This window comes from Ochotona curzoniae, unplaced genomic scaffold (assembly GCF_017591425.1).
Source record: "Ochotona curzoniae isolate NIBS_2020 unplaced genomic scaffold, NIBS_Ocur_1.0 contig_1014, whole genome shotgun sequence".
Classification (NCBI taxonomy): Eukaryota; Metazoa; Chordata; class Mammalia; order Lagomorpha; family Ochotonidae; genus Ochotona; species Ochotona curzoniae.
Genome location: NW_024464920.1, coordinates 31,547,162 through 31,561,446, shown reverse-complemented (window position 1 = coordinate 31,561,446; position 14,285 = coordinate 31,547,162). Strand labels below are relative to the sequence as shown.

Below are 14,285 nucleotides of genomic sequence, written 5' to 3'. Positions count from 1 at the left end.
GACTTGCATTCAGGCTTTCTGGCTGCAAAGCTATTTATGGCTCACAGAAAGACAGTTGGAAAGAGGTAGATTGACAGACTAGAAAGAGTCCTAGAAAAAAAAATTTATATCTCATGATCTCCTAGAAGCTGATATTATGCAATCCAATTCAATTGCATTTTAGTTGAGTTTATAACTGTCACACACACACATTTTGAGGTTACCTGTCAAAAAATCTAGACTTCCTGGCAAAAAAAAAAAATAATAGTGAGATGGTACAAGCAATTTGTCACTTAGATGCAAAATACTTAGCAAGCCTCCTTTAATGCTGAGTGAAAAGGCTGTCATATAACTACTGCACTGCTTCTCATTCAGAGAAAGAGAGAAAGAGATGAATCTTTGATCTGCTGGTTCATGCCCCACATGTCTATAAAAGTTGAGGCTTGGCCAGGCCAAAACCAGGAGCCTGGGGAACTCCAGCTGGGTCTGCCATGTAGGTAGCAAGGACCCAGTTACTTGTGCCATCCTCCACTGCTCTCCTAGGTGCATTAGCGGGGAGCTGGGTTGGAAGTGAGCAGCTGGGACTGGAGCCAGCTCTGTTATGCACTATTACTATTGAAGCAGTGACCTAACTCACTGTCTCACAACATTGATCGGCAAACTGTTTTTCAGAAATTGAGTCCTATGAAAACAAAGACATGAAGGCACAAAAAAATGAAACATAAGTTATTTTCTTTGTGGCCTTACCCTCTGATTTCCTTGGGACCAGTTATAATTCCCAGTTGGAATAAGTATCCTGCTTTCTTTGTGGCAGCTGCAGAGATGACATCACCAATCATCAAGAACAGAGCACTATGGAGGAACTGTACGATTGCTAGAGGGAAGCAAAGTCCACAAATGATGCCAGTGTCAGACAGTAGTCATAACAGATGTCTAGCTAAACCGGGCATAGGTCTTTGATCTTTGTTTAAAGACCAGGGCGACTAACTTGTTGATACAGGGTTAATTACTCTTGTCCTCACTATCCTTTTCTGAATTTTGGTTTGCACTTCCAGCACCTTCATATTCAAGTACTGGATCATTTCTTAAAGATCAATTGGAAATTTAAAGAGAAGGAAAGAATTTTGTTTCCATAAAGCATGTGTTGAAAAGCATGCTTCGTGAAACGGTTCAGTGTGGGAGACAGGCTCCAGCAGTAAAGACCGCTAATGTTTGCTGGACTCTGCCCCATGTGGTCAGGGCAGCAGCTGCCTGTCCCCGCATACAACAACAGGGTACCAAATTCTAATGTGCTGGATTCATTTCAGTATCCTTGTCTCTTAATTTGTGTTTCACACACATTCATTTTCCCTTAAAAGTTTTTCTTTTCCTTTTTCTCCTGCCTCCTTTTTACCTTGACTTGAAAAAAGCAGCTGGTTTAATGGTTCCCATACCGCAACAAACACTTGTGTTATACTTCTTGGTTTTTCCATCTTAGCGCTGGTTTTCATTATCAGCTTATCTTCTTGTACCTCCCTTTGTTTTTGTAGCTTCTCCTCACAAGTCCTCCTATTTTTCTTCTTCTTCCTTTTTAAAATGTTATAGTTTTGATGTTGAGATGGTGAGATACATCTCTGGTTTGCTATCCTGCTTTCTAAAATTCTTGATTTGAAGTTTATATTTTTCTCCTGTTCTGTTATTGCATCAATATGTTTTGTGTTATGAAAGCAGTCTTAGATGCTTTCAGTATCTCATACATACTCTTGGTTGAATATGTTATATGAACTGTTTCTCTCCTTTTGGTAATGATGGTGCATGTAAGTATGAAGACCCTCTTTCTACCAACTTCTGCAAGCATGCTAAGCTTTTGTTACGAAACAAAAGCACTTTACAAGGAATATGGTGACATTACACTTGGCTTATTGGTCCCCAACTCTTGTTTGGATAATAGGCTTCTCTTTGTTTTCTAATTGTGGTGTGGATCATGCCTGCAGTGAATGAGGTTTGTTATTTGGGTAGGACTTGCAGACAGCCTGGGAATCAGTGACTTCTCACCTCTTCCCAATGCATTGTAGCTTTTCCATGTGCCTGGTGACTTCCCAGGTAATGGAGTTATTAGTAAAGTTTTGTTGAGTGAGTGAAGACTGCTCCAGCCCTGTCATCATTTTTTGAGCTTTTTGTTTGTTTTTAACAGTAGTTGTTTTTCTCTTGATATTCTACCTGTGAATTGCATTCAGGTTACGGCTTCTGGTGACATCTCAGATTTGGCAGCTCTGGTGGGAGCACATGTCTCCCCTAGCTGCAACCACTTCCTAACAGCTTCTTTACTTATGAAGAATTGTACTGAATTTTATTTAACTTATAGTTTGGGCTACTGATAAACGTGTGGCTGCTATTCCAGTCCCTGACCATTGTTTAGCAGCTTCTGAATCCTCTAACCCCCAGCCTGCTGAGCAGTGCTTCGTCAGGAGTTCAGATTCAGTGCAGAGTTTGGATCTGCGTGGTTTAAGCTTCACTTCAATGAAGTAATTTTGTCCTGGAAATATTTGTAAAATGTTTCCTTCTTCAGATAAAATTCTACATCTGGAGCAAATGGGAAACTAATAGATCACTTAACTTTCCTGTAATAATCTTTAAGGAAACCGTCATAGATACCCAACTTTCCCCAAGTTGGAGTCTATTTGTGGTAGGTGCTGCTATGGATGGACTCTGTGGCAGAGTCTCTCAGCTTGAGGTTGATGTGAATTTGTTGTTAGCCAAACAGAAAAATGAATACACATCAATGCAAAGCATTTTTTCAAAAGCTTAGCAGTTTTTGGTAAAACCCTAAATCTTATTAATCTTCCACAGATGACGACTCATATATTACTGATGATTAAAAGTATCCATGTGTTACCAGGGGTTCTCAGCCTCACAGCCCATCTCTCTTTTTCTTGAGCGTTCAGTAAAGTCATAATGCTGAACTGGTGACTTCACAATCATTTCCTTGGCAAAAGATTAATATCACAAACACAGAGGAAAAGAACCCTTACTTATACACAACTGTCTTCAATAATGGGGGTGGGGGGGCAGAATACTACGGGCAGAGTAAATCTCTTTTCTTCTTAGAACTATTTTCTCTTTCTCATCCTGCCCCATGTGCCCAAGTTTCAAAGCCATGCTTTGAACGTGCTTCATGCTGCAGATCAATCACTTAAGACAAAATGACAATAGTGACACCTGAGCATCCTAGCTGTGTGAAAACCGTGCTGGATGGTGGGAAATACCTCAGTGCAGAAATACAGAATTGAGCTGAATCCACTGTTCGCATTTCTTATGCACCCCATTGAGAATTGTAGATTTTAAGCAATAATGGTTCAGTTTGATGCTCACTTTTTTAGAGAACACTATTCTCAACTTTCCTAAGTGGGAAGTTTCATTGATAAAGGGTTCCTAAGGAATCTTTTCCCCCTTTGGAGTGATTCTCTCACATTGGTTTAGCATGAAGACTAAAATATTAGGTATAATTCGTATTCACTTGTAAAATAAATAAAATAAATCATGCAAAACAGCTTTGCAAAATACAGACCAAAGGTTCTGCCCTGAAATAAATCCTTAACATCGTGTTGAAGTGATTTCTTTCTTGGGCAACCAGTTTGTTTCAGTTACAACCAGGTGTGCTAAGAGATCCCCACACATTGCCAGTTGGCTGGGGCTGGGGAGGCAGAGCTCGCAGGCGGCTAAAGAAACAATGCATCACTGACAACTTCCATTCATCATCCCAGCCCATGGCCAGGCCTAGAAGGCTGGAGAGAATGGGCTCCATGTGCGCGGCCCTCGGGGAGGAGCCTTCAGAGCTTATGCACTTCTGAAAGAAGCCAAGTAACAGTCTTTTTGGGAGATGAGGTGTACCTGGAAGGAAGCGCAAATGGCACCAGGAAGTTCATCTTCTCTGGCCTCTAACTCTGCAGGCAGTGAGGTGAGCATGTCTGTGGTTGGGATAGATACAAGTGAACACGTTCCTGTGATTTTAAATGATGATCCTCCCTGGGTCACCCAAGCCTGGTGTGAATCTTCCAGAACACCTTGTGGTAATCAGAATGAAGCCATCGCTGTCATCATTTTCAGGAGCTCACACCTTTTCACAATTCACCTACTCCGTTCCCAATCCCATGTATTTGTAAGTGCTTCGTGTTCCTTTTACCCTAACTATGATTTCCCCCTCTCACCTCCCTTTATCTTTTGTTTGGATCAGGAACACATTTATTATCCTTGGGTGTTTTCCCCTCTGGTTAAGCAGAAGAGTTGTTACAGGTTAGTAGAGAACAACAAAATGATAACGTTAGAGATTGGAAGCCAGTGCCATTCAACAGATTCAATTACTCTCATTTCAGTTTCTGAAAGATAACCTGGGCTATGAAGTCCGTGTTCTCCCAAAAGGCTTCAAGGGTATTTTTACTATGCTTTGAATTGTGAGTAGATAGAACTGTTTTCTAGATTTGCACAAGAGATCATTAGTAAAAGTAAAATAATTTATTTCTCCAGATACTGATATTTTCTTGTTAAGCATCCTCCTTACTCCACACACAACTTTCATGTGAAAGGTTTACCTCCCAGCTGCCAAATCATCAAAGTGCTGGAGCTGCCCATGAGGGTATAGCTGGCATACATTCTGGTCACCAAAAGCCCTAGTTACTGCTGGCCAGCAGCCTTGCTATTTGGCAGGCAGAAATGGGTATTTTCTTGTGTTCATTGGATAAGCATAAAGAATTTTTACTGATGCATCTTAGCTGTGATGCCTGAAAATCTGGCCTCAGTTGTTTATAGAAAGGAAAAGCGGTCTGAGCTGTCAGCCTTGATATTACCTAAACCTGTGTAGGACATGGTAAAATAATGCAAGTTTTTTTTTTTTAGGCCTGTTTCATATTTTCTAGGCAATAGATGAAATCAGTTCAGGGTTCATTTTCAGTTCTTTAATAGGCTGACACAGTGTGTTGGCAGCACCATAAGAATGCTCTTTTAACAGGGAAGTGACATCTAGTCAAAGTTGTTTGTGCCGTATGAATAACTAGGGAGCCCTCAAGAGTCACACCGAGCACTTGGAATGGGGTTCAAGACCAAGATTCTGGTTCTTGCCCTCATAGTAAGCACCTTTCCTCATTACTCTTTCATCGTTTCCATTTGGTGCTTTAGCCACAGTACGCTGTCAGTGCTCACTCTTCTCTCCTGCAGTAGCTAATTGTTCTATATACTCTAACAACACAATGAAAACAATTGAGAACTGTATACTTTCTGTAATGTGTTTACCTGCATCTTGACACTGCATTCTCCTTGAAATACTCTGTCCTGGTTGCCTAGTTCCTTTCTGTAGGCCTTTAGTCCAACATCCAAGAAAATCCTCCATGGGTTTCTTGACTTCCCTATTTAAAAGGCCCCAAACCCTGTATATATACAACTTCCCTTTTCACCCCCTGCTTACCATTGATTTCTACTTACCATGTTTTACAGCTCAGTAACTCTCATAGAAATGGTCTGCTTCTAACACTAGAATGTAAGCTTTGTGAGACCAGGAACTGCTGGCTATATCTAGAGCCCAACAAAATGCCTAACGTGCAGCAGGCACTCAAAATATCTGTTAAAGGAATGAATGACGGTCATTGACCTTGTGCCTTGGTTTCTGTGTTTTGTGATGAACAGTGTGTTTTTGCAGCCTGTCTGAATGTGATACTCTAATGCCTCTATTGCTTTGCACCTGCCCCTGCTGAGAAGGAGTGAGATGTGTGCAATGTATTCCATCAGCTTGGCCGACTATGCCTGGCATTGAAGCAGTTCATGCAAGGAGCCAGTTTTCTGGAGAATTTTTTTCTCTGGCTTGATTGTCTCTTTGAATTCCATCCTATTCAGTCATGTCTCCTCCCTGGCTTTCTGGATAAATCAGGAGCTTAGGTTTTAGCTGAATGTCCTATTCCTTCTCCACGCATTTATGTACAGGAGTCAGCTGGGCACTGCACCTATCGGAGCTGGGAAGCAACAGCTCTGCAGCCCAGAGACCTCTCCATTTGCTACCATTGCAGCATTGGTGACATAAATCTCCTGAACTTTGCCATTGCTTTGCTGGGTTCCAAGAACATCCAGTGCTTGTCTGATGTTAAGTTTTACTGCCCATGAAAGCAAACATCACCTTGGTCATGGCCAGTTAAATAGTGTCTTTTACAGTGGTCTTCTGCATGTCTGAAATCCACCCATGCAAAGCCAGAAGTCTTGCCAGGGGCAGGGATTTTATTCTACCATGTTGCTTACAAGGGGAAATAAAGAGTCAACCCAATTCATAAAATTCGTGCAATCATTTTTCAGCTTGCTGAAATACTAGATGGCTCAAACAACACAATGGCTCCTAAATGATTTCTGGTATGCAGAATTCCAGTGCTATTACTATTATTATTAGCATGTGGTACAAAGCCTGCCAGAAACCATCTTTGTAGCTATTGACAGGTGGATCAGAACTCCTCCAGAATGGCTCCCTTCACAGCCCCATAGGCCACTCATCTATCTACACAGTTCGAAGCAAGCACACCACAGGACTCGCCTTGTATGCGCCTCCCCTGACAGTGTTCTGTTTGTTCTGTTCTTTTCTTTCAGTGTGGTGCTCACCTCGGGCACATTTTTGATGATGGACCTCGTCCAACCGGCAAAAGATACTGCATAAACTCGGCTTCCTTGTCGTTCACACCGGCAGATAGCAATGGCCCTGCTGAGGGAGGCAGTGGGCTCAGTGGCCCAGCACCGGCGGACAAAGCAGAGCTGTAGAGTTCTGGAGAGGGATGGAAACAACGGGTACTCCATGAACAGCCTACTAAGGAAGCGATCAAATGGTTTCTGTTTGTAGATGTGTTTTTCAAAAAAAAAAAAAAAAAAAAAAAACCTCTTAGGGCAGTTTTGTGTTGGTATTTTTTCCCTTTTGCTTGAACCAGAAGCCCTGCCCATCCATGCAATTTGCTCTTGACTAGATTGGAAACTATTTATAGCATTAGCCAACAGAGATAACTTTGTGAAACCTCTCCACAAGCCTCAGTATGTGGCCTTTGGCATCATTTTCTTTCAGCACATGACTTTGCCCGAGGTTTGTTTCTCTTGATCCAGATGCAGACGGTCCCTTGGTCTTGAGAATAGAGATCTCTTGTGTGTGAAGGGGAGACCAGGGTTGGGGGTGCAGGTCAGGGATAGCTGCATGACACATGGCCTTGAGGCATAACACAGATCTACCCAAGATAAAGTTGGAGTGATGGCTTATGAGACTTCTCAGCCTGGTGGAAAGTTTGAGCTCAGGTCGTTTTTTCTCACTGAAAGGGTGTGAAGGTCTAAAGTCTTTCCTTATGTTAAATTGTTGCCAGATCTGAGGGGGTGCATGGAGTGTTGTGGCAGAGAAGTAAACATTACCTCACCGTGAGACCTTTATTTTATTTTCCATTGAAAACATTGGAATGTAGGACAACTGTAAAATGTCGAGCTCCATTTTGTCCAAAGTTCACAAAGAACACCTGCCCATTGCCTTTTTATAAGTCCTTCTCTCAACACCTAATATCAGCTGCGGCTGGAAGGGCATTTGGGGAGATTCCACTGCATAAAGTAAAATATTGGGGACAGCACACTTCATCAAGGCAGCAGAAGTGAGAGAGCATGGAGGAGACCAAAGATGAAGTCTTGAGTACTGAAAACTCCAGGGCTGGGTAGAGAAGCTGACCATGTAGATTAGCACACAGAACCTGAACCAAGGGACCCTGGGCACAGAGTTCCTGTGGCCTCTACAGAGAGGTTTGGGACTAAAACAGAAGTCAAAAGGAGCCCAAGTTCTATACTTGACACTCACCTGCTGCGTGACAAGGGACAAGCCATTTAACCTCTCTGTGCCTACCTTTCTTCACGTATAGACTATGACTCATAATATTTGTAAAATGTATTGACACTCTCAGGGCATAATTACTATATTGCTATACAATTCAGATCAATGTTGTAAGATTAAACTGTTCTGGTTCTAATTGCCTCAAAGGCTGAAGCCCAGGCATTTGAAATGGAAAGAAGCAGAGAGGAGGTTGACTTAGCTGATTGGTATGGAAACAGTTGGGCCAAGAGCCAGAACATTTTCTTTGTAGCAGCATGGCTGGTTTTACTTTGAGAAGCTGTTTGGTTGCTTTGTAGCATTCAGTCTGGTGAGATGGATGTCATTGTGCACCATAAGGTTTTCACAGGTATAAGCAATAGTGATTTAAGTCGACTCGGCTGTGGCTGGGAGTGAAGGTGCATTGTGTGACTAATGGATACTTCATTTATAACTTTGAGTATTAACCCTTGAAATGTTGCCTTTAAAAATATTATTTTTGTAAAATATCGACAGCTTTTTTGAAGAGTCACATCTTTGCTTGTAAGTATCAAGAAGAAATGGGCGGACACTCAGCAATTTTAAACAAGTGATGACCATTTAAAATCAGAATGTCTGAATGGCCATGTCCATGTCCTTGCATTTCTGTGCTAGCACCTAAGAGAAACCCTGACATCCCGGTGACCCATAGCTGGCCTGGATGCTGTGGCTTTGCAGGACCAGAGGAGTCTAGCTCTTATGTGCAGGCACAGATAACAAGACGCTATCTGACCCTGCAGATGCTAGCTGGGCTCTGAGATGCCCCATCCTGGATCCGGGGGTCACTCTGAAACTCAAAGACTTTCGTTCCCTTTAGAAATGAGGTGTAGGTTTAAGACCAGATAGGTCATCAGTGTTCAGACCATTCTGGAAGTCTTTTCCAGCCTCATAAAGGGAGCCCCTGTGTTTTCCAGGGACCAAAGGATCTCACATGGGAGGGTATAGTCACAACCTGCGGTCCATCCATCAGAGGAACACACAGCACTTCCTCAGCCACTCGTGTCACATGAGGGGGGCCTCCCCAGGGGCTACTGGCTCCAAGCCACAAGGTTAGGTAGACAAGGAAGATAAATGAGGGGCTTCCTCCCTCTCCACAGAGACTCTAAATTGTCATTGTTTCTTCATCTTTATTAGCATTTAACATTTCCCTAAAAATCAAATACAAGAACTCCTTTGCTAATCTTCAGTTTTTGTTTCAGGTAAAGCCAGCTTCTCTTCTACCACATTTTTTGAGCATTAGCCTTAAGAAAGTGAAACATCCATTGGAAAAAAAAAAGTGGGGTGTATGCATGTGGTTTAATTCCAGATTGCTTTTGGGTTTAGGTGGTATCAAATTTCAGTATATTTCTGTCTTATGTTAAAGAAATATATTACTGCAATGTCAGTGAGCAATAATGTCAGCTGTCAAGCACTAGATTTATTTTTGCAGGATATGGAGTGCAATGAACTGAGTCAATATGGCAAGGTGTATGTGATCTGTGGGAGTTACACCATTTAATGTAGGAAATGCATGGGGCAGTCTGCACACCCACTCTTACTGTGCCGCTAGAAGATGCAAAGCTCTCCTGGTGCAGAAAGTGTGACCCCAGGGCCGTGCAAATCAACTATGAGGCAAGCAGCTGGGTCTACTGTCCTGGAGAACATTTCTGTGTTTAAACTTTTCATTTCTTAGATGCGTTTGAATTCTTAATACAAGTGGCCTAGCAATTTGAGAACCTCTTTATGTTAATTGTATTTAAAATGTCTCACTTTAAATATTGAAAAAAAAAGCAATGAGGGGGATTATCATGTGTTTTGGAGGTCAAATGTTATTTTTGACTTAAATGGCTTTATAATAATTTTCTCTAGATAGTTCAAAACTTTTGAAAAATGATACGAACCTTTCATTAAAAACTTTTTCCTGTTTGTTGTATACAGAAATTATAAAATAAAATTTCTTTACAAAAATGTCTTCTCTGATTCCTTAAAGATTCGTCTTATTTTAGAACAGATGCTTTCAGGATCTACTGGTGCTTTCAGTAGGATGCTTTGGTCACCCGCTGCCCAGGCTGACGTGTTGATAGTTTGTGTAGAAGGCCTTTTATCTGAAGTAGTCTTTGAAAGTTTGGGCTCTTTGACTGTCAGATTGAGTTCAGCTCTCCATCTCAAGAACTCGAGAAAGGCCTCTGGAGATCAGAAATATTGTAAGAAAGGGAAACATTGGCAGAATTGCTTAATCTTTGCCTCACCTCAGGAGAGAACCTTCAGTAGCTTGTGCATGTGTATGCTCTAGGAAGCACCCTCATTATAAATCTGAAAGGAAGAATAGAAATGGTTCTGCCTCAGCTTCTGTGACAGTTTCCCAGGAAACTCAATTTTTGAGGCATGTTGTCTGGGGAAGTTGATTGTGGATGCTTTCCTGTTCACAGGTCAGTTTTCAATGTTAAAGGACATATCCACAGATGAGTTTCACTGTAGTGTTATTTGTTGCTGAAATGTTCCATTTTTTAAAAAAATTATTTATTTAGAGGAATAGAAGTGAGGCAATAAACACTTTTTTTTCCCAACCAATTCCTTATGATTTTGGATCCTAAATTTTTCAGACCAGTGTTTACATGTGGGGGACCTTAGAGTGGCCCTTCTTCTCTTCACCCTAAAGCGCCAGTGTCAGTTGGGTACTTGCTGGAAAGATGAGTATCCAGGATTACTTAAAGAGAAATTCTAGGGGATGAGGCCTCAGCAAGCCCTCCAGGTGATCCTGGCCTTGTTCATGTTTGAAAATGACAACCTGGGAACTTTCAGTGAGAAAATTCCAATTAGTATTAATTCCAGAAGCATTTGTTTCTGACCCCAAAACGTCTGGTTAGTCTTCACTGGTGATGACCTGCACTCCTAACCCCACCCATGTCCCATGAGATATGGGTTTTCCCAAAGCTTTGTGCCTTCTAACTATCCATGTCCTGAGCACCCATTGATCTCATAGCAGAAGACTAGCCTGTCCTCATCAACTTATGCCTCAGTAGTTCCTATTTCATTTCTGGGTTGAACTTGAGCTGCCCAGTGGTACTTACCAAGGACTTACCCAGACTTCATTGGACCCCTGTCCCCAGGACTCATGGACCCAGCACCCACACTACACAGGAAAGCCGGAGGACCCAGATCAGGTGACCCATCCCCTGGGCCCCCTGCCCTTTGGGCTCAAAAACCCAGCATCCATTGCCCCCAGACTGGCATGGCTCCCCTCATCTTGGCATTGAGCAGCGCATGCTTCAGCCTGGTTCATTCCAGTGTGCCCCCAGTTTCAGCTCTGCTGGTTGGTGCTCCAGCCTAGCTCGACCCAGCCTGCCCCTTGTACTAGCCACAGTGTGAACTCGCTGCCACTGGAAGGTGACCAATCCTGCCCATACTATACCCTGTCCTTGTTTTCTCAGAATTGCCAGTGGATGTTATGATCTGGACTGGCCCGACCCATTCCCACACCTAACCCACAGGTACTGGCAGTGCTATAGCCTAGTTTAGTTTGGGCTACTCCTTGTCTTGGTTCTTGTGTTCACCTGCAGGAATTGTGTCCTGACAAAGGAGTTCCCCAAACTCTTCCATGAGGTCACCTTCCAGTGGCAGATATTGCACACACTGCTGGGTACTTGGTCCAGGCTGACTGTGTCCACCTCTTGTTCTGACTGGAACTGTGTCCTTACCCAACCATCTCATACCCAATCCAGTTCCAACTGTTGGGTGTTGCAGCCTAGCCACACTTGGTTCATGCCCAGACACGGTTCTCATGTGGTTCAGTGGGAGCCGAAATCAGCCCAGCCTATTCTACATGCACCTTGGCTCTCATAAGTATCAGTGGGCGCTGGAGTCTGCCTCCAGACCTGATTCATTCACATGCTGGCTAATGTCATGAACTGGCCTCATATTTCCTGTCCCTATTCCAACTCTCACTAGAAGGTTTGGTGATCTAGCCCTGCAAGTACAGTGACCTTGTCTGTGGAAGACTCTCAGAAGTCATTCCTTACCTGGACATGAACCGCTAGGTCCCTGCTCACCCTATCTATGCTATCTCTCAGACCAAATGTAAGCCTATACCCTCAAGTCTCCAGAGTGCACTGCTGGGCAGCCGGAGGGCTTTGCCAGCACCGTTGGAACGCTGGCCCAAACTGCTTTTGAGATAAGCTCATGAAACCACTGTCCTGACTTCAAACAGATTGTCATTATGCTTCACACAGCTAATCAAACTTTTCCCATTTTCATTTGGGGCCTAAAAAGAATATCCTGGCAAGAACTCTTGCCCTTGTTGTTCCCAGAGGTCAGTCTTGACCTGAAGATGACATTAGGCTCCAAACTGGGCAGTGCCAATTACTTTCACCTATCCATGAACACAGCTGAAAGTCTGACATGGCAGTTAAAATTTGTTTATGGAACCATCATTGGACAAGGGTACAGAGACCAGGTGATGGGGAACCCAATCAGATGCTCAACTCACATGTGATTTTGCCAGCTTCTAACTTGATGACAGACTCATGCTAACTGTCAGGTACAAATGCCAGGGGCCTTCATTCCCATGTCAGATTTTCAAATCCTCTCCTTACAGCATTGTTTCTCACAATACCTGGCAGACAGAAGTTTGCTCTCCTTATCATCTACACTGGGCAGGAACCTGACAGCTTTTTCAGGATCAAGTACCAGGGCAAGTCAGTGCAAAATGATTAAGTGTTTGGCTAAGTACTGCCCTTAGCAGTAAAGGTAGCAAGCAGTATAAAGGCATAATTGTTTAACTAGCTAGAAGGCAAAGAATAAGGTTATGTGTGTTATCCTGGAAAGAGTCATTAAGAATTGTGGTACAGTTGCCTCCAGCTTTATTCTTAAAATCTTCGTCCTCACCGGAGGATTTCTCACAGTGTGTATGAAGTAACCCCTGTAAGTCAGGCACGTGATCCAGTACCTCGAATGTGAGGTATATAGTCATAACCCCATTTTACATGATGCTGCAGCTCAACAGCTAAGACAGGTTACATACTGATTCACAGCCAAGCTCAAGTTGAAATCCAAGTTTGTGAAACTTGACTTCTGCTCCATACCAACCGAATAATGTATAACTACTGGTGGGCTTTAACCTGGGGTGATGGAGATGGGGAATGCTTATATCATTTCTTATTTATTTCTGGTCAATTATGACATGCCTTTCATGCCTTTTCCAAATATTTCACATAATGTAACTGGTTCATTTTAGAGAAGGTTAGTTAAGTTTTCTACACCTGGGAACCTGCTAGAGATACAAGATCTTTTATTATTCTTTAATGACATCTTCTTTTCCCTCCTTTCCTAAGGGTTAACTTTGGTACTTCTAATAATTCTAACTACTACGGGGGCAGGGGGGAAGTGAACCTTATTCTGGATTCATTTGGGAAAAAAGGAAGAAAAGAAATGAAACAAAATACATTTGTCCAAAATCTTGTTGCTCTTTGGAAATGCTGATTCAGCTAATCTTCCCTCATCTAGACAGCCTGAGAGCCCAGGTGGCAGAGTTGGTGCTGAGTGTCCCAAGCACTGTCCCCAAATCAGGCTCTGAGCTGGGAAGGGGGCAGATTCCCAAGGACTCTAACCACACCCAGAGTGTGCCTGCAGGGCATATGATGGGCCTGTCCCAGGAACTGGCGGAATAAAGAGGTTTGTTTCTGTTTGATTACAACTCATGACAGATTGATAGCTGCAAAGGCATTCAGACTTGGGGTTTTTACCCCCCTTCCCTTTAACACTACAGCTTGGAAGGCACCTGGTGTTTGTTAGATGGCTGCTTTGCGTCATCCCGATGATTGCTGGGGAACATCTCCGAGCATTTGAGCCGTTGGAAAGAAGACTGTGGGGCACAAAATGGCCTCATCCGGTTTACATCTTCATTACTGTGCTTCTCACATACCTGCTTACATCTGGAAAAAATCTCCAGGTAAACCTCTTGGGCTCTTTCTCTAAAGAGTAACTGTAATTATTAGGGCTATACCCAAATTCAGCTTAGAATAGGTATGTGGCTGAACTTCAGCCAAAACCCTGTGCCTGTCTAAAAGAGATTTTCTTTTTTACATCAAATTGCATAGGAGGGGCCTTTTCCCCACACATGGTTAGTGGGGTTCCTGGTTCTCTATATTCAAAACTTCTATCTATGCCTTAAGGGAAAAGGCAGAGACACTGCAGGGAAGAGAAAGTGATCTTCCTAAACCTCCACCAGTTTCTGTCCTCAGTACCAAGGCCCGGCATGATAATGTAGATTGCAGATGACACCCAAGTTTTGCAAATGCCAGGTCTTTCCATTTGTACACACTAACACAAACTTTACCTGAAGCACCAAACAAAACAAAACCTTGCAAATTAAATCAATCGCCATCATTCCTGCTTCCTAATGATCCTTAGGCCTTGTTTGGGAATCCTCCATTGAGTACGGATTTACTGAGCAGTT

At 42.9% G+C, this 14,285-nt stretch overlaps 1 protein-coding gene across 8 annotated transcripts in view; it reads left to right on the top strand.

Annotated features, from left to right (window-relative positions):
- The window catches only part of MSRB3 (methionine sulfoxide reductase B3), a 234,334-nt gene that overhangs the window by 134,776 nt on the left and 85,273 nt on the right, over positions 1 to 14,285 (top strand). For 5 of the 8 annotated variants that reach the window (XM_040982309.1, XM_040982302.1, XM_040982316.1 and 2 more), the window contains one exon: positions 6,577 to 9,793. The exons of the other annotated variants lie outside the window; for them this stretch is intronic. In XM_040982309.1, the coding sequence (XP_040838243.1) occupies positions 6,577 to 6,744 (168 nt within the window). In that variant the 3' untranslated portion in view covers positions 6,745 to 9,793. Of the gene's footprint in view, positions 1 to 6,576; positions 9,794 to 14,285 lie in introns of those variants that run through there. 8 annotated transcript variants of the gene reach the window in all.